This window comes from Varanus komodoensis, unplaced genomic scaffold (genome assembly GCF_004798865.1).
Source record: "Varanus komodoensis strain SLA01 unplaced genomic scaffold, ASM479886v1 scaffold1, whole genome shotgun sequence".
NCBI classification, from domain to species: Eukaryota; Metazoa; Chordata; class Lepidosauria; order Squamata; family Varanidae; genus Varanus; species Varanus komodoensis.
In genome coordinates this window covers 10,942,940-10,963,662 of record NW_025335268.1, presented here as the reverse complement: position 1 = coordinate 10,963,662, position 20,723 = coordinate 10,942,940, and the positions used below count along the sequence as shown (strand labels likewise).

Genomic DNA, 20,723 nt, shown 5'->3' with positions numbered 1-20,723 from the left:
TCTTATTTTAGTACTAGGGCTTAGTTTGGAAGGAAATGCGCAAACCTGTTAAGGTAGGTGTTAAGTTTATTTATAGCAGGGGAAGGGGAAACTGGAATAAAAAGCAAACAATAACCAGAGTAACTTTTGGCAAAAATAATAAAAGATAGCTAAACCTGCCCTATACATTACCTAAATATGGGTCATCCAGTAGGATTGGGCCCAATCTGGGCTTCAGAGAATCACAAGCCTGAAAGCCAGTTGAAGCATGTAGACAGCTATAATTGGGTTGCATCACATCCCTTCTTCTTGTGCTCAAACCCCTAACCAATCAAAGAACTATTTTAACCAATCACTGACTGGCTGGAGCAGTGTTCCCAAACCCCATTGGGAAGGTAAGAATTCCCACAGGAACACAGCTAAGATAATTCAGTCCATTTAACTGAATCTTACTCTGCCTTGGAAATCCAGAGCCCCATTAGGGTTGGAGCCCTAAATCTTTCATGTGGACCCTGAATCTCTGGAAGGCCATCTGCCTCACAACCTTGCTGTCCAGAGGCACCTGCTGAAATAAAGGTAAAAGATCCCTGATTATCTATGTTGCATCCAGTCCCACTGAATTAGCTAGCTTTTTGCCTACATGTGCTGCTCTCCTGCTACCCTGAATCTTTTTGCCTGAGATTTTCTTCTGAAATGCCCTCCTTTTCTCCATCTATACATCTCTTTTTACAAATAGGAGACAGGACCTTGAAAGACATTCACAGAGTGACATGTCAGAGCATATGTAAGTTTTAGTATGGGCAAATGTGTATTATTCTGATCCAGTGGGGCAAAGCCTGGGGTCTTTTTGGGATCATGCACCACCCCTACATCACAGGATGTCCTTGCAGCCTACCCAAATGGAGTTTTACCCACAGTTCAAGCAAGAAAAGGAGACGGAGTTATCAGTCCCTTGCTCCCTCGCTTGATAGTTTAGACCATGGGTCCTCAAACTATGGCCCACGGGCCGGGTCCGACCCACCATGCCCATTTATCTGGCCTGCCATAGAGGTTTTGGATTTGCCACACGCACATGTGTGCGCGTGTGACGAGGTGCCAGCTTGCTTGCAAGGAGATCATTTTCTCCGAGCGAGTCCAAAACAATCTCCTTGTGAGCAAGCTGCCACATGACGAGGCGCCGGGTTGCTCGCAAGGAGATGGTTTTGGACTCACTCGGAGAAAACGATCTCTGCGCACACACGCACGCCCCTGCCTCACCATGCACGCGCACCCCCTCGCCCGGCCCACACCCCCAGCCCGCACCGCCTTGGCAGCCCGCGCCCATTGCCGGCAGCTTTCGACTGGTCTCCTGTTGAAAAAGTTTGAGGACCCCTGGTTTAGACATAGGCATTTTCTAAGAACACACAAGGAGTAGATGGTGGGCACGCTACATGTCAACACATGGTTCTCACAGTGGCCTCAGCATGAGCTTTGGGGTTCACAAGCCCACCCCTGAGCCCGCCCCTACCAGTGTACATAGGCAAGGATTGGGTCCTTTCAACCCTTTCTTGTATCCAGACTTGCATGGGGCTGCACAACTATCCTTATAAATTTGATAACAAGATAACTGAGGCATTTTCATTTCCTAATGTTATTGCTATATAAGTCTTTGCTTCGGTTCAAATCTGGAGCCCAAGTACTTTTGGGCCATTTCTAGACACACAATTTAAAAAAATATACTGGGCAGCTCATGGCACAAGGTTTCAATGTGGCACTTTTAAGATGGAGCTGGTGCTCACCCAAGCAGGAATTGGGAAAGTTGGCTGTCAAGCTGGCTTTCCTGATCCCCCCACAAGAAGTATTAAAGTGATGAAATAGCTCAGAATGGGTCACGGGGAAGGGAAGGGATTCATTTCTCCTGCCGTGTCCCCAGGAGTACTGCCTGGAAGACTGAGGGTGAAGGAGGTGGGAGCAAAGCCCCCGCAGTGCACAGCACCCAACCCACTGTGGCAGAGTGCCATGACGGCTTGTCATGATGTGAAAAGCCTCAGGCTCAGCTGTTAAGAAAAAACCCTCTTTTTATGGGATATAATACATTTCTGGGTAACATGATAGTAGCTATGGTCCCTAGACTGAACCTAGGTATCTGAGGCAGTTTCCCCCTGTATGCCAGTTGCTGGAGTGGCCAAGCATCAGAGGTGGGCTGTTGACTTCATGTCACATGTGGAGCAATGCTGCAAATGGATGGACCCTCCAGTAGGGCTATTCTTACGTCCATATGCTAGGATAGAAGACAGGCAAGTGCCTAGGCACACTTACTAGGGCTCATTAACCTCAGTAGAAAATCCTTTTGAGCAGACAGGCATAGAATCGTGCTATTGAGGAAACAGCAGGCCATGAAAGAACACCAGTGCTGGTATACAAGCGCCGAGTCTACCTTGTATTTTGTCTCCAGCTGGATATTTGTTCATATTGGGATGGTACAGAAATACACTAAATAAATAATATCAAATTCTCTTTATGCATTAAAGTAATTTAGGGAATTCTTATATGAAACTTAGCATAGATTGCTGGTCTAATGTTTAATAAAAATAGTAATCTTCCTCAACCTTTCTTTTTGCAGAGAGTGCTTTACTAGCACAGATTTAGTAATTATAATAGCTTGCTTCTTCTTTCTTATTTTTATATGCTAATGCTTCATCAGCTTTGTTACCTCACTTGAAATATCATCACTGAATGAAATTTATGTTTTTGTTTTATTTTATGGATGTTCAAAATTCCACCTTCCTACTTTGTGTTTACAATAGTGTCTAAATTCTCTCTGCTTGTGTTCTTCCAGCTGAACAAATCATTTTCTATGTTGCCATTTTTGTCATTTTTTATTTATACAGTAGCTCAATACTTTCACTTTACAAAGGCCATAACTGCCTCCCATACTTAGTAGTAATAAAGAGTTTGCCTTATTATCCTGGAAAAACGCTGCTTCCTCCCTATTGTGCTGTGTTAGACTCTAGTTTGAAGAAATATATCCAGTCCCCAAATAAATACATTAATTCCTTTTTCTGTGCATTGCCAACCTGTCATGACAGGCACGTGATCTGAAACTGTGCCTTTATTTTGTTGCTGACAATTTTAGTTACCATCTTCTTTGAGGCCAAAATGTAATCTGTTCAAAAGAACAAATGATGTGGCACAGAGGAAAATGTAAATAACAACAGCAAACAAAGCAGTGTGTGGTTTTGTTGCTGTGTGTTTCATTGTAGTTCACATGCCTATTCTACATGTTATGATGATCAGGGAAAGCCGTGGACAGAAAATAGAGAGCTTGCAATGGATTTGCTCAGAGATACACCCTGGCTTTAATGTCCTGTAAGAAAATAATTGTATTGCATTTTATTCTTTTCACTGTTTGTAGTCCAACCAGCAAAACTATAAATAAACCATAAATCTGAACATCAGAAAAGTGAGAGTAGGAAACCCTGTGTTCTTTCCCCCAGGTTAGTTCTATTCTTGTAATTCAAAGACTGCTTTGGGAAAAAGGGGAATGTACTGAAGCACACAGTTCATGGTAATCTGTGGTGGGCATAGAATGTGGCTAATTATGGGAAACTGGTGCTCTTACTCATGGTACAGATATAAAGCAGGCCTTGGATTTTTGTTTCCATGGGAAAAAACATCTCTTCTTAAGTAGGCATTCAAGTCTCTGTAAACAGAACATACAGTCTCTTAGCCTGCAGTTTTATGTAGGAATATTGTAAATAAAGCATACTTTTTTGTTTGTGCATGTAATAATTAAGTTGTTGGATGCGTGCCGCTTCCGTGTCTGTTCTTAGTTATGCTCTGTACAGTTCTATAAGTTCCCATGAAGTTTCAGGAAATGCAGGAGTGGCCTGATTTTAGCCACATTTCCTGAAGTTTATCCATACCAATCGTATTTTGAAATCAGGGCCAATTATACATATTCTACAGGGTCAGATGAGGACAGCAACATTGTTTGGCATCTTGAGAATTTAATTGGGGGGGTGGCGGGGGAGGCCGTTGATTGTTGTAGGTGCAAAACTAGGCTTGAGACTCTGTAGGGCAGTACACAGGGTAGATCCTTAGCAGGTGGCTTGAATTGGGAAAAAAAAGGAAGATGGACATCTCCTTCCTTCAGCTCTTTACCTCACCCCCTAAATAGAATGCACTATGCAAAATAAGCAGAATGTTACAGATGTGTTTGATTTCAGACCTGGCATCAACAATGCCATGTCTTTAAGCAGCTGCCAGAAAACCAGTCCGCTGTCAGGGCCTGCCCTCATCCTGCTGTCAGGCAGCTGACTCTGTCGGTTTTCCACAGTGCCTCAAAGGTTGTTGGCCCAGGGCAATCAGAATGGGAAAAATGGTGACTGCCAGTGGCCACTGCCACGGTTTTGTCCAGTACGCTGCCTTGTTTTTCCTACAGTGCCCAGGGCAGTGTGAAAAAACAACACGGCAGAAGCTGAGAGGCTGCTCTTCCATTCCCCACTGGGAGGCAGAGGAAGGAGAAGAGTCATCAGCCACTCTGCTGCACCACAAGAGAAGACTAAACGCTGGCCCTGCTTAATTTGTGTGATTTACATGCAGAGAAGAGTAGGTGAGCCTGCCTTATGAGAGTTGCAGCCAGCCACCTTTTCTGTTGATGCACAATGAACAAATTAAAAACGAATCTGTCAAAACATTTTAATCAGTTAATCAGACTAATTATTTGACTAAATATTGCTGATCTAATTAGAAATTATTGTGCTTAGGGAACAGGAGAGTACAATGGGTTCTTCAAAAGCTCCCCAGCAGTGCAAGGCTATGCCTATCTACTTGGGAGTAAGCTTACTCCTAGATATATGATTGCAGCCTAAAGATCCAATTTACTGTGCCCTTTCCATACTACATTTTCTGCATAGCTGAAGCCTACCATAAGCTGCAGGTACACATTTAATTTGAAGATACTGTCTATTTAATACAATACAATACATAGTTACTGACAGAATGGAATACCAACTTCTACAAAAAGAGTGTGATTTTTTTTTCCCTCAAATCCCACCAAAATATTTTGTTCTTAAGCTACTTAATGACCTGGTTCTTAAAATCAAACTAACCAACATGACTTATTTAAGCCACAGTGGGCTGCAGCACATGCCAGATGGGATGTGAATATTCACTGCCTGGGTGCTGCTTGTTGTTTCATCAGACCTGGGCAACCAGGGTTACACAAGAGTTAACCCTTGTATAACCCTAGAACAAGCTGCAGCTAGCTGGCAAATATTCCAAATTGCTACCTACACACACTGCACCCCACAGTAGGCTGTTGGATTGTGTGAACCAGCCCATTACATAATTAGTATAACAGCTCTAGTAACAAAATCCCCTTTAATCAATTGCTATTACAGGGAAAAATAGAAAACAAATAGGCCAAAAATGTATGAGGATGATGGCCTGCAATAGAGCAACAATTTCTGTGCACTGGAATCTCTGTATGTGCATGACAGTGGGTGACAATACAATAGAGGATGGCTAGTTGAATCACATTTTTATGTACATCTTGAAAAGTGTCGTCTTGGATAGCTGAGTGCAGCGCTTAAGACATGGTATATTGGTTTCTGACAGGTGCCTGCCAGGGATCTTCAGTGCTGTCATGCATAATATGGATTTCAGCCAAATTAGGAGAGCTGGGAAACTTATTTCTGGTCACTTCTCATTAAATCTTTGACTGTGGCAAAGGGAAAACAATGATTAAAGATGTAATGCCATGGTGAGAGATATGTATATGTGAAATGCTTGACAGAATAAAGACATTTCTAAATAATTAATGTACTGTATCTAAGCGCTACATCTCAGCATTGTATCTGGTAAAACCTAGAAAGTAGAAGTATTTTGTTTATTAAATAGGGAAATAAATCATTTATATTAATATCTGCCATCTATAAAAATGTAGAATCTTGTGTCAGATGATTTTTCAACTGTAGCCAGTACCCAGAAATGAATAACCTTTAATTATGTATTGATGCAAAAGCTGAAATTCTTTACAAATATATTTCTGCTGTACTGAATAGGATCATTTCCTTCTGTACCCCAAATATGGCAGACACCTTGCACATGGGCATACACACTGTCTATGATGTTGGCAGACACTGGCCTGCAGGAAGAGAGAGAGAGAGAGAGATTAAAATATTGTGCAAAATAATCTTTTCTGACTAATCTAGGTTCTGACTTGATTATTAATCTGTTTACAAGTATGGAGCAGGGCTGTCAAAGACAGGACACTCTGGAGAGCATTCATTCATAGGGTTGCCATAAGTCAGAGATGACTTGATGGCACATAACAGCTTCGATGACCCAACAACAGCAACAAGAGAATGGTTCTATACTAAATACATGTTTCATATGATCTAGTGGTAGCAAAGCTAAATGTTTCAATAATGAGTTTTTAAGTGACTCCCATCTTCCTAAACAGTTGAGCTGAGACCCAGTGCTGACTAATGGCATATGGAAAAAGGAAGTTGAAAGCAGAAATGAATATTATCAGTGTAACATTTAAAAAAATAGAAAGCAGAAATAGTACCACTGTGTTCTAGAGAAACAGGCCACCACCTCATGAAACCAAATTTATTTATATGTAATGCGAAAAATGTAAAATTAATGTATGCCTCACTACTTTGAAGGGTCAAGCACATGACATTGGTAATATAGATGGAAATGTTTTATAGTGGAGGCTTCAGTGAAGTTAAGGGTCTCATGTTATTATGGGTAAAATACTTTTTCCTGTAATAATCTTTAAAGAACAGAAAAATCTATCAATATTTTTAAGCGTAATGAATTTATTTACATAAGTAATTTTGTACAATTTTTCCCGTCTATCAAAACTGCATTTTTATGTAGATTAATTCTATGAATGCAACACTGTGGTACTGATGGTACAACATGAACCAACATGCAAAAAGAAAGAAACAAGAGAATGTGAACTGAATATCTGGTGGGAGATGTTAATGTGTATTCAATAAGTATGGTTTTTCAATCATTTGTGGATGCACAACCAAAAAAATAGCATGAGGAACTTAGGTGAAATCAAGCTAAATTGCATCTCCAGCATTCCCACAATGCTACTAGCCTAGTAAAATGAGTTATATCATGGTTTATTTTTTCAAAAAACCATATTGCCATCTACTAATCACTGTATTGTTGTCAAGATTCTTATTGCTGGTGCTTTATAAACTGTTACAATGCACTGTAAGATGTACATAAAAATGCACTGGCTTCTGCGTCCATTGCCAGTTCAAAGTTCTGGTTTAAAGCTCTAAATGGCACAGAGCCACCGGGTTACTTGAAGTATCAGTTCCTCCCATATCTGCCTGCCTGAACTCAAAGATCATGCTCAGAGCTCCTCCTGGTACCCCTTCCAAATAAGGTGAGGCAAGTGGCCACTCAAGATAGGGCCTTCTCCAAGATGAAGCTCTAGTTTTAGAATGCCCTTCCCACAGAGGTTCTCTTTTTGGCAGCAGATGTTGTGGCCTTCTCAGCATCAGGTGAAGGTCTTTTTATTCTCCCATACCTTTTTTAGGGATAATTGTTTTTTACAGGTCAGTGTTTTGTAGATCATTGCTCTGCTGTTTGTTTTATTATTTTGCTTCTCATATTTTTATATTATGTTTTGTTGTTTTGTATTTTATGGTCTTAAGCTCTTATTTTGAGAGAACTCTGGCTATTTGGTTGGTGCATAAATGTAATACATAAATAAATCTTTCCTGCTTACGAAGTCAGACTTGCATAGCTTGCCAGATAGTCCTTTTCCTAGCCATGGAATCAGCCTACCATTTCTCTGAGCTTATTAACATTAGTTTTCCTGAAATCTGAGGTACATGGTTTGACTATTCTTGCCTCTGATTTTCCATATTTTAAATTTGCAGCTCCATCATGCTTATGTTATCCTTTATATTTTTATAGTGCAATCATGTAAGTTTACAAATATAAGCCTTACTGAGTTAAATGGAAACTAAATCAGGATTGAAAATAAATCAGCCAGTATCATAGTGCCATTCTATAAATCTGTTGTGTGATCACACTTGGAATACAGTATTCAGGTCTAGTCACTCTGGTCATGGAGCTGGAAAAGGTCCAGAAAAGAGCAACCAAAACGATTAGTGAAACAGTCTCCATAAGAGTGATGGAGTAAGGGGTTGGTGGCAGCATTTAAAGCTTTCAATACATCCAAAAACCATTCCTGCCAACCTCACTGAACAAGTGGACCTTCCTCCATTGCTGGCATACTTTATTGGGTGGGAAAGGAAGGGGAATAGAGCAGTCCTCTTACTCTTTTCCACCTCTTTGCTTTGCTGAAGCATTAACTGCACATAATTACTTTAAATTATTTGAAGAGACATCTGGATTTTAAAAGCTAAAATCAAGTGGGTGTTGGGAGGGTTGTTCTGGGTTGGGACCACAGTACAACAGGAGAAATTGAATTCTTTTGCAGCTCAAACCTGAAAATTGCTGTCACTAACGAGCAGTTGATTAAAAACAACAACAACATTCCTATTGATGTCAGTGAGGTTTCTTTTCTATCAGTATTTATTCCACACACACACACACACACTCCACATCTGTGTGACTTTTTTTCAGGATCTCAGTGTGGAAGTGGAAGGGTAAATCTCCCTTCTTGTGTGCTGAGATTCTTATTGGTAGCAGGGGGTTGAACCCGATGGCCTTCATGGCCCCTTCCAACTCTACTGTTCTATTTTATGATCCTATGATGCAGGTAGCTTAATTGAAAATGTAGGAATCATGTATACAGCCAAACATAACCAATGCTATAAATGGTCTTTCCTCCTCCTCTTCCTCCTTTTGAAAAATAAAATTTAAACTAGAGTTTAAAGAAATAGAAAGGGTGTTAAAACACTGATCTGAATGTACGTAGATTCTAACATGAATGAACTTTCACGTTAAATCGTTCTTTTCCTCCGTCGTTGTGCATTTCAAAAGTTGTATGTGGTGCTGGGATGTTCATGAACTCTGTTTATTAGGTGAATGCTAAACACAAGACTTTCTATTCTGGATCACAGGGATACTTAGGCATATAATAGTAGGTTGCAGCAACCCTGTTATGAAATACAACCTCGTACCAAACCACATTTGAAGCAATAACTATTTGCAACTTTAAGTTCATATTGTTTATCTGAGTAAATTGTGGAATTAGACAGCACTTTAAATCACTCTCCGTACATGAGTTTATAAAGAGGCAAGGAAATAACAAGCATTTAAGAGTATTGTTTGGCCTGTTTATAAAGAGATGGAAAAGTCGAGTCTTGGGTTGTCAACACTCCAGCTGTGACTTGGGGACACATGGACCAGCTCAGCTTCAAGCAATGGCAAAGCTGAGCAACTGCCAGAGGGTGCACACCAGGAGAGGCTGTACTGCAGACTGGTCCTCCTCCAGATTGCTCCTGAATTTAACAACTTGTTTGATGGAGTACATGCCATAAGTTGCTTATGGGCATTGGAAGGAGGTAAGGGTCTTGTGCAAGTTGTTTACCTGGTGGAGGAGGGGCAGGTCACCTCCTATTTCAGCTGGCTTCCTGGAGGCCCTCTGTAACAGAATTTTCAAAGCCAATCCAAGCTCAGCCAGCTGCAGTACCAACGGTTAACTTAGCCTGGACACTGCTCTGAAGTTCAGGAAAGCTTACAGTAACTTGGAGTCCACCTTGCTTGCTTCTGCATGTTCCTAGCAGCAGAGCAAAATCTGAGCTCAGTTTGGCTCCCCTTCACATGTCAGCAGTTCCAGTGCCTCCCTGTTTGCCCTAGCATGTGCGATAATTGGTTAGTCTGATTGCCAATCCCCATGGACTCGCCAGTCTGGCAAGTTCTCTGCATGGAGGTTGGACCCAAAGGGAGACAGTGGAAAGGGAGTGCAACAGTGGAGTAGCAGCCTGCCCAAGGATCTGATGTTAATGTTTCTGAGCGATATGGAAACATACAGTTTGAGGGCCGCTTTGAATACAGTCCTTTCTCCCACATTGCGATAATCACTGTGTAAGGAAAACCATTCAGCCCTTGGTCTATGATCAATTTACTCATGGAAAAATCTACATGTATGTTGTACTTTAGACACGAACGTGCACATGTTTTAAATGTTATTCCATGTATAACTCTGGATTTTCTCCAAAGAGCTCAGGGCAGCTCTTTCTAGCCATGGAATCAGCCTACCATTTCTCTGGATTTACTAAAATTAGTTTTCCTGAAATCCGAGGCACTCCAGTGGTGCACTAAATCAGACTTGCAAGGAGCAAGGCAGTCTTGCAGCATTTTCCATGGCAAGGCAGGCAGATGCAGACGCTGTTCCATTTTCCACACAACCCTGTAGACCTCTGCTTGCCACTACCACTAAAGCCGCTCATTAGGAGCAGTTTCTACATGTTTTTACATTTAACCTTTCTGCCTGGATCACGTTGGTTTTATTGCAACTTACATAACTGAATATCTTGAAATCACCTGTGTCTTTTTATAACCATCTCCACCCCTAGTTTGTGTCTATGGGTCAGTGCATCTGGCAAGGTGGCAACCCTGTCTTTCAGAGCGTCGCATTATCTGCCTTTTGTACTTTTAAAGGTTAATTACTGGGAGTTGCACAAAAACAGCCAGCCAGACTACGTGTGGTCAGGGAAGGGCTGGCCCTCTCATCGTCAAATGCCCAGGAACAGACTGCTGTGGGTGGCAAGCATTTTCAAAACAAGTTTTCTTTGTTTCAGGACAAGTTGCAGCAAGAACAGAGAACTATAAAGCCTTTAGAATTACCAGTCTGAGCTTCAAAAACTGTATAGTCAGAGAGATTTACAAGAATTTGGATGCACTTTGTGGCCACACTGTTGACATCCTTTATATAACATGACATTATTATGAATCGGCAACATCATAATTACAGTATGAGATGAATAGGTCAAAGACACCAAGTCTTATGATCTCTGCCCTGATCTTTCTCGAGTTTAGTTCTAGCTTTCACCTATTTCCCTTGGTGTGAATGATTTTGATTGCGAGAGATGCACAGGAAAGCATTTCATACTGAAATCCTAGTCTTAATATGCCGGCATAAATCAAGATTGTCAGGCACCATGGGGGTGGGGGGTCTAATAAGTTTTACTGAAATGCTTGATAAAACTAAGCTACTATAATGTGTTTATAACATCTATATATCTACAATGTAGGCATCATTCAGCCTCAGTTGAAGCTCATGTTGCTGCTGCCGCCATTGGGATGTTTAGTTTGTTCTGCATTTTATTCTGAGTAGTTGATGAAGAGAGGTCAATAAATCTGTTGTACTTTGAAATGCACTTCAGAAACAATGCTAATCCTCCTAATGCCATTTTATGTGGAAGAGAATTCCATGTTCTTGTTCAAGCAGACCATGGTTCTTCTGTTGCTCATTTAAATTAGAACAGGGATGTCCGTTCTCCCCCTTTAACCAAGGAAAGGCCAGATCATTAAATTCTGTAGAAACACATAATGTGCTCTTGCAAGTATGGCTAAGTTTTCCAGGTGGATTTTTTCTTTCTGTGCAAGTGAGATAATTACTGATCAGGGTGGCCAATTATTTTAAAGAAGATGTTATACGATCATTTCCCCAGTCAGCTGTACACTAACAGTACCAGTTTGTTGCGAGAGGCTTTTCTCCCTCAGTTCTCCCTTCCTATTTGATCCTTATCAGGGGCTTTTCAGCCTCCTCTATGCATCATTCCTTTGATTCTTTCCATCCTACACTTGTGCTTCCCTTTTGTCCCAAATCCTTCGTCCAATGTTTCCTGCCTCTGGGCTTCCAATTTCGTGGTTGCCCTGCCTTTGGGGCTCTTTTTATTCACCTGCCTCTTTGTATCAGTCTATGTTTACTAGCAATTCTGCATAAATATCCCATTTCCAATCTCCATGAGAGGTGCGTTCCTTAGCCAAACCATGATTTTCCATTTTCCACTCTGAAAAATGCATAACTTATCATCCCTTGTCTTAAGCATCCAGAATATTTTGCATATTCTGTTACAAGATGGAGTTTAGCTTGTGCTTTTGGTGATACTGAAACACTGATTAGTTGTGGTGAGTTAATGACCTAATTCCTGGAAACCACCAAAAAGGGGAGTATTTGACACTGTCCTGAGGTAAGCATACCTGTAGAGCAGGCAGTGGTCTTGTAGAAGGAGATGACATGTTATATAATGTTGATGATGACTTCATCGTTCATTTTTTTCTAGAGGTCTTTCATTTGCTATTCAGAATTCTGGTTTAGTCATACTGTATGGTGATGAGTTATCTACTCTAGGTGCTGGTTTACACTTCAAAATGAAACATCTTTAAACCATCTTTGGACCATCAAGTGTTATTTTCTTTTCTTTCCTGGTGACACGTCTTGTCATTTAAGGCACTGGGGCAACTGCAGTCAGAGTATTAGCAGATAGAAGCATGTCGACATGAATACTTAAAACATATAAATAAGGCTTGGAGGCATTTGCTGTCAGATAACATGGCATCAGTGTGCTCTTGAACAAGAGAGAATTTCTTTCCTAGGTAGTGTCTTCAGCTTGAATGGTAAATAGCGATAATGATTTGCTTTGTACTGAGGTGTAGAGTCGTTTACTGAGGTGGTTTCTTAGAGTTTGAATAGTAGATCAAAATGAGTGATTTTGAACTCTTGAGAGGAGGAGATAATACTCCTCTAGAGCCCTGAGCAGAAGCTTGGCCAAGCTACATAAGGATACTTGTTCAAACAATTGATTTTCCTTCTCCTTTCATCTGCTCTGCCACTGGAACACATTATGTTGGAAAAGCAAACACATGAGTGCGTGATTCCGTAAGTTCTAATCAGTACCCCTCCTTCACTTTATCACACATTCATACAAATTTGCTGCATGGACTTAACAATGTCTCTAAATTGTGGACATGAGGTGGGTTGTGCTGGCTAGGGAGAACAGTGCCTGAAAGCTACAGTAACTACATGGGCCAGGATGCAATTACCTCCTCTTTCTCTCTTGTGCTCTGCTGTGGTTGCAGTTCTACCTCTTGTAGGGGGATGTTTCATAGGAAGGCTTCCTTAAATCTCTCCCAGTCCTCCAGTGCCTTTGATGAAAAGGCATAAGATGAAGAGCAGATGGTATGTTCGGGAGGATGAAATGGATAGTTCAGCTTTCTCTTGCTCATGTCTTGTCTCACTATCACTGCTATTATTATTCCTAGCTAGAGAGAAAAAGCACAATATTAAGATTGAGTTTGTGTTTAGGAAGTGAATACATTTACATATATTGTATTGCTGCTGTCTGTGCGTGTGCGTGCGCAGAATGTGATTTTTTCCCTCTTAGTGCCCAAATCAGAGTCCACTTCGGATTTTAGAGTACAAGCCTTTATAAGCTTGCCCAAGGAAACTGGCATCTATTTTCTTCCCCAAAGTATTAATGAGCATCATCTACACTTACATGGCGGCCTTGGTCTACCATTCAATATTAGTCAGAGCAGTCATGCCTACAGGTGGGTATGTGGTAGTGAGGAATCTGCAGTGGAACTCTTCCACATCCAGACCCCCTACCAACTCACTGCGGCTAGTACGGGAGCTAGGAACATTGTTGGTCTGTTCTGGTTTTCTGATCTGTTCTGATGTGCCGCATAAATGTATATTAATTCACTCTCCTTTAGCAAGCCACTCTGCTTTGTGTTTGTACAAAGGCTAAACCAAGGTAAGTATTTTGTTCTCTGCAGCATCCTTGAACATAGCAAACAATTCATTACTTTTCCCAAATAATTATGTATTTCTCCAAGAATGTGTATAGAATTTTTGTTAACTTCAGGGCAATCTGGTTTTATAACTCCAAAGGCCCACCTTTGTATGTGTTGTGTTGTTTACTTGAAGTTATCCATATCTCGTCCTTCCTTTCAAGGAACTCTGACTATAGTAGCTTTACAATATAATAGAAATATATCTTCTAAAATAAAATATATGCAGTAAAACAGCAAAAGAGGCTACTGGTGTTAAAATCAGTTAAAGAGAACAACAACATGCCTGAAAAGAATTCCAGGGAAATGAAAAAGAGCAACGAGGGAAACAGATCCTGCCCCTATCTTCTATGGTCCCCAATTTCCTGGCAGAGTTAAAAGGTGATTTCAAAAAACGAAGTTAAATGTAATCACACAGGATCTGATGTTACCCTTTCTGGAGATCTGCTGAAGCATTTCTGGAGGACTCCAGTTGTTTCTTACCATTTTTGACAATCTTGAGTTTACCTCTAAGTGCCTTGTGTCTTCTCCCAGTTCAACACAGACAATCACCCTGTCCTTACTGGGGGAGAGGAGAATCTCGTGACAGGTGAAAAGTAAATGCATGAACCAGCCTTGGTACTTGGACTTTGAGAAGGCTGGTTCCCATTCTCTCCATCTTGTTCCCATCGGCTTGCTGCCTGCAGCCGGTGTGCTTTGGGCACATGTGTTCAGTAGGCAGCACATCCTCTCCCTGACCTCAGTGTGTGTGTCTAGTACTATTATAGTATAGAGGTTGCAAGAAGTCACAACCTGAACGGATGGACCTGAAAGGCATGCATTGCAGCTATGAGTATTGAGATGAGGGAGATTTCATTCTACTTCTAGAGTCTTTTATTATCATGACTCAACCAACAGTCTAAAACACAGACAGACAAACAAACGTGGCTTGCAGTTGTTTAGGAATACTTTACTTGTGGTTCTGAATTGTGGAGAACATTAACTCATTCAAGAAAAATTTGTTTAATACACGAGTACAGTTACTTCTTACCCTCTATTTAGACTTCTAAGTTACACAGTAACCCTCCAGTCCGTGTGTCTGTGCACTTTGATGGGAGAGGGGGATGCATGCCATTAAATTATTTTAAACTGAGATCAGCTCAAGATACTACACTCACCACATTATTTTAGAGCATGATGCTTGGCGTGATTATTTAGTTTTTAATTTAATTTATATCCTGCCTTTTCATGGAGAAGCTCAAAGCATCATACCTGGCATTGGTGAACTCCCCTATCTAGGCAACAAGCCGATCAGACCTGCTTCATCGGCTTGTTGCATCATGGGCTTCCAGGCCTGAGTCTCACAGATTATTTGCTTCGTGTGTGGCTAGTCCTAGACTCTTGTATCTGTTGTGTGGCTAAGAAGTTTTTAAATCTTTCCCTCTCCTCCTTCCCTCTCCTCCAGCAGCTTTTGAGGAATCAGGTTCCAGGAGTCCTTGGTAACATTCTAAAGGAGCTTGCTAAGTCTCTTCCTAACATTTTTAGACCTACCTAATAGGATGCCCTTGTTCAGTGGGGAGTTCCAGCCTGCCATATTTGTGAGGTGTGTGATTCTTCAGTATTTGACACACACCTTATTGCATTTTGTTTAAAATTGCATTCAAGTTGCACAGCACTTTGAGCATGTTGTTATATTATTTTGTGTTAAATGTTTTTAAAGATAAATAGTTTGACAAAGGCCAACAATTCTTGCTGCAGAGAAGGCCTCCATGCACGTATCACTTGCCGAATCGTGCGCTGCAGTGTAATTCATGCATGTTTGGAAGTGCACTGATGTTGTCACACTCAGTTACTTTCAGTGGGTGAGTCTTCAATGCATGTTCCACACCGTGATACCTGTACCAACTGCTTTGGGAATACATATAATAATACTCAAAGCAGAATCACATATGAACACATAATGAAAGATGTTCACCATGCCAAATTACCACATAATTCAGGAGATGAATTTGTGAAATGGAAGTTAGAAGATTTAACATGGGGCAGCATATGATAAGGTTTAATGTAGAACTCAATGTAGCAATTTTCAGCTGGTTGGTTTGAAATTTTGCTTATGTGTAATGTCTGACTCCCATAATGTTAATAGAATTGTATTTAACACATACAGAAACTTTTATTATTTTCTAGAGTACACTGCACCTCAAAATTAGCTTAGGTTGTGTTTCTTTCACAGCAGTCTTTTGTAAATTATGGTGAATCTACCCATTCAAAAGCTATTTCCATCTGTTGCAGGGCACTAGCCTCTTCAATCCAGTTCTCTTTCATAGTAGCAGAAAGGCTTGATATCAGCTACCCACATTTCATGCATACCAGATGGTAACTAGGTGAACTGCCATCTCCTTTCTCTTGACTTCAAGTTGTTAGGAATCTCATTAGTTTAGAATTGTGCTCCCCACACACATCAACACTTACCCTTTTCCATAAAGAAACTTGCAACAGATTTGTTACTTCTAACATTTATAAGATCAGGCAATTCATTGTTTCTTACCCTCAATGTTGATGATTTGCTTGCTGTATTTCGTAGAATCATAGAATAGTAGAGTTGGAAGGGGCCATGAAGGCCATTGGGTTCAACCCCCTGATGTTGCAGGACACCACATTACACCATCCTGCTCTGATGGCTGTCCAATTTCTCCTTGAATGTCTCCAGTGTGGGAGAACCTACCACCTCTCTAGGCAGCTGGCTCCCCTGTCGTATTGCTCTGACAGTGTGGAAGCTTTCCCTGATGTCCAGCCTGAATCTGGGTTGTTGCAACTTGAACTGATTATTCCGTGTCCTACACTCTGGCATCAGCAAGAAGAGATCTTGACCTTCCTCTTTGTGATAGCCTTTGAGGTACTTATAGAGGGATATCATGTCCCCTATCAGTCTTCTCTTCTCAAGGCTGAACATGTCCAGTTCTCTCAGTCTCTCCTTATAGGGCAGTGTTTCCAAACCCTGGATCATTTTTGTTGCCCTCCTCTGGACCCTTTCTAGTTTTTCTGTATCTTTCCTTAATCTTGGTGCCCAGAACTGGACACAGTATTCCAGATCAGGTCTGACTAGTGAAGAGTATAAAGGAACATTTACTTCTTGTGAATTGGAAGTAATACTTCTAGTAATACATCTCAAAATAGCATTTGTCCTTTTTGTGACTGCATCATATTGTTGACCCATATTTAGCCTGCTCCAACATCTTATTTTTTTTCCTATTCTGTTGAGGCACATATTCCCCATCTTGTATTGATGCATTTGGTTTCTTTTTCCTAGGTGGAGCACTTGGCATTTGTCCCTACTGAATCTCGTTTTGTTGCTTTCAGCCAAGCATTCAGGTTTATCAAAATCACCCTGGATCTTCATTCTGTCTTCCGGGATGTTTACTATATGTTTTGTCCCACCAGCCTTAGCCTGCACTCTTGTGAGATATGATGGTAGTTGTAGGACAAAACTTTGGGAAGACCACAAGTTGTTCACCTGTGAAATATAGGCCAAAGCTTTTCAAGAAATTTCTGGCAAATTATTGAAACTGTAGGATCTCTGAGTTTCTCTTCTTTAGAATGTTAAAAAGAAACTGATTGGGTTTTTGCACAGGCATTTCCATTCTACTTTTTTTAGTGTAAATCAGATTTTTTTTCTATAATTAAAACGTTGTCATTTCTTGAGTGTGTTTTAGATAGAGATTTCTTGAATTGCGGGGAAGTGGACTGCATAATTTTTGAGGTATTCTAGTTTTGTGATTTTGTGGTGACTTAGGTTTTTCACCTTCCACCATTCAGATGAGTAATACAAGTTCAGAAGCTGCTGAAGCCTCTATCCAGATTGTGACATTCAGTGCTGTATTTTTTCTTCGCTCACTTTAGGGATGCTTGCCATAGAATTCTGCATTAAGAAATGCCTGGAATTTTTGGCATATTTGATCATACTAGTAATTGTAAGTAATAAAACAAAGCAGATGATTTACAGCTACCTTCTTCCCAGAAACATACCCAGAGAGGCATGAGTGGAGAGAAAAACATTCATATGTAAAATAGCTCTCCTAAGGAAAAAAAGAAGAAGAATGTAATTGCACTAGGGAAGGCTGGTGTCAGTTAAGGTTTAAATCTCACCCCCCTTGCTTATCTTAATCTTGCAAATAAGTAGTTATGAATCCCAATTACACTTCATGCTCAGTTACAGGATTGAAGTACATTAGTACTGCAGTTCCATGCAAGTCACCTTGAAATGATTTGAACTCATTCGCCTTCAGGGTAAACATGACATGCTTTGCCTATTAAAGGAACAGGGGTGGATACTGAACCTGAGCCTTAAACATTTTCAACTAATGCAGTCTTCAGTTCCAGAATGTTTACAGTATTCCAGTATTTTTCTTCAAAACCCAGATTTAACTTATCCTATAAAGATCAGCACTACCTCTGACAGTCCTGATTTGAATGCATCTAGTTATATGGTATCCCTACCAGCTGTGCTTTTTATTTTCTGCGCATTCTTCCTGTCTACTAAGGGTGCAGCCCTATGCATGTTTAGGTAGGAAAAAAGTCCCAGAGCAATCAGCATTTCCCAGCCAGTCAGATAAATCCAGTTACCCCACAGGCATGATGAGCATCAAAGAGATCAGAGACACCCACCACTGAAGCAAATTGTGTGATTAGCAATGGCTAGCATGTCAGTTCCTTGAAATTCTTTGGGAAAGAACACTTTTTCTTGTTTGTTTATAGACCTTTCTTCCACTAATCGGCCTGAGGGCCCTTGATTTCATCATATTACTGTTCTACTTAAGAGTCAAGGAATTAGATTTATTAGATCTGTGCTGGTACAGGGTGGCAAGAGAGGGAGCAATTGCCAAGGCTACACCAAGCTGTTTGAGTAGGAACAGCAACAAAAATAGCAATAAGGGTTATGAGTGCTTCATCAGGATGGAAATTGGTCACAATTCAATACTTCAGCGTGCATTTATTCATTTTTAATATGAACACAAATATAGCCTTCTAGTACACCAAAGCTATGTTATTTGACCCCCAAGCTTTATTCACCCAATATTTTAACAGTTAAATAAAAATCTTTTAATCTTGTTATACCAATCCTTTTTACAATGTTTATATTGCATCTTACTGTTTTTTATTACTGCTGTACCCTTGGACTAACATGAGAGCAACTGTTGTGGGCTTATTGTTGCCATCTCATTGGTGTTTTACTGATTTGTTGCTGTATATTGCAATTGTGTTTTTTGATCTTGTGAACTGCCCAGAGAACCATCTGGGTTGGTGGGCAGTATAGAAATCAGTCAAACTGTCCTCCATCATTACTCCAGGATGAGGGTTCACACTGATGGTTTGATCAAAGCAGGCACACATGTGACACAAATGGATACGAGGCAGGAAAGTTCTTCGTCTCTCCTGAAGTTGCATGTTATAAAATCTTGTCCATGCAGGTACATTATGTTCTCAGTTTATTAACATCAACCTTTTTTACTCTTCCACTAGGGCTTATTTCAAAACATTTGTTCCTCAGTTCCAGGAGGCAGCTTTTGCCAATGGAAAGCTTTAGAAGGGGGAAAACAACAACCTTAGCCTGAGAGGATGCCAGATTCTTATGTCCACATGCCTGTCAACAGACTGCAAGATGACCTCCTGGAAGTGGTTTGGGCTTCAGTCTTCACTGGTGTATTTTGACTCTGGAGCCTCCTTGTGAGCACCACAGACTGAACTTACTGTGTCTGTGTATATATAAATGAGGACTTTGCTTGGCTCAGTTTTTTATGTTTTCTTTGGTTCATTTTTCCTACATGCAAGCACATTTCTAGTCTACCTACTTAACTGAAATTAAACATGTATTGAATGTATTGATGTGATTTTTTTTCTGTGATGCCTTCTTTCTAAAGATTTTTTTTCCATATACCATTGTTTAAGATGATTCTGTGAAATTTTGCATGCCAGAATTGCAATCTTTTGGCATATTAGCTGAACAGCGTCTATTAAACAAAGCACTGCTATTTTCTGCCTTTGCAAATATCTTCCACTCAAAATTTATGCCCAGATGAATACAGTCAGCAATTGCCAGAAAAGTGGGCTTGATCACAACACAGTTTTAGTACCTCTAGTCAGATGTCTTCCATGTTGCAAAAATCAGCTTTGTACTGCTGCAGCTTTCAGTACAAGATTTGTCAGGAGCCTGCTGGTTACCATCCAGTGATGTTAAAAATAAAATACCTTCCATTGGAACATCAAAGGTGTCTAACAACTGGCTGTGTGTGCCACAATGATGGGAAAACATTTCTACCTGATTTTACAACTCTGATGAGAAATACAAGTATCACCGTTGAAACCAGCTTTTAACTTCAAAATCTTCCTTAATTTCTTTATTAATATATAGTAATGCTGAATAAAACATGCAGTTTAATTCACATTTAGAGGACTTTGTGAGAAAATGTAACTGGATGTATCATTCTTTCTAACATTCAACATCATAGCCATTAATTTTTCCATTCCTATGATACATTTTAGGCCAACCACTTGTCTCTGACTAGCAATCAAGTAACTTCCTATATTTTGTAAATAACTCAGGGTACTTTCCAACAGGGAATAAAATATACATGATCTTATAAATAGCATGCTGAAAACACACCACGGTTCTGCTGTGATTTAGGGAGCTCACTGGGCCATAAGTGTTTTAAGCTGGGCTTTTGATTGATGGTTTGGTATTTTTGCCCCCAACCCTTTGCCTTTCACCCCAACCACTGCCAAAATGCAACACCTGGGAGCATCTCCAGAAGTGAGTTTTGCCCTTGGACTAAGATGTCCCTATCATTGGTCTAGGTAGTACAAAAAGTAGGCTTGGGTAAAGAAACAGCACAGTTCAAAAATACAGCCAAATATTGTAGCCACAAAGTCTTTGATAACAACACAGTCTCAATACTGAGATTTGCATTCTGAATGCCTGAGTCCATGTTAGTGTTGCGAGTATCAGTTTATGCCCAGCAGTGAATTCTGGGTTGCCC

General features: G+C 40.5%; 1 protein-coding gene across 2 annotated transcripts in view; it reads left to right on the top strand.

Moving 5' to 3' along the window:
* BABAM2 (BRISC and BRCA1 A complex member 2) overlaps positions 1-19,954 on the top strand; it is a 177,141-nt gene extending 157,187 nt beyond the window's left edge. For both annotated transcript variants that reach the window (XM_044440034.1, XM_044440120.1), the window contains exon 12: positions 19,210-19,954. In XM_044440034.1, coding sequence (XP_044295969.1) covers positions 19,210-19,273 — 64 coding nt within the window. In that variant the 3' untranslated portion in view covers positions 19,274-19,954. The remainder of the gene's footprint in view (positions 1-19,209) is intronic.
* The last annotated feature ends 769 nt before the right edge of the window (positions 19,955-20,723 follow it).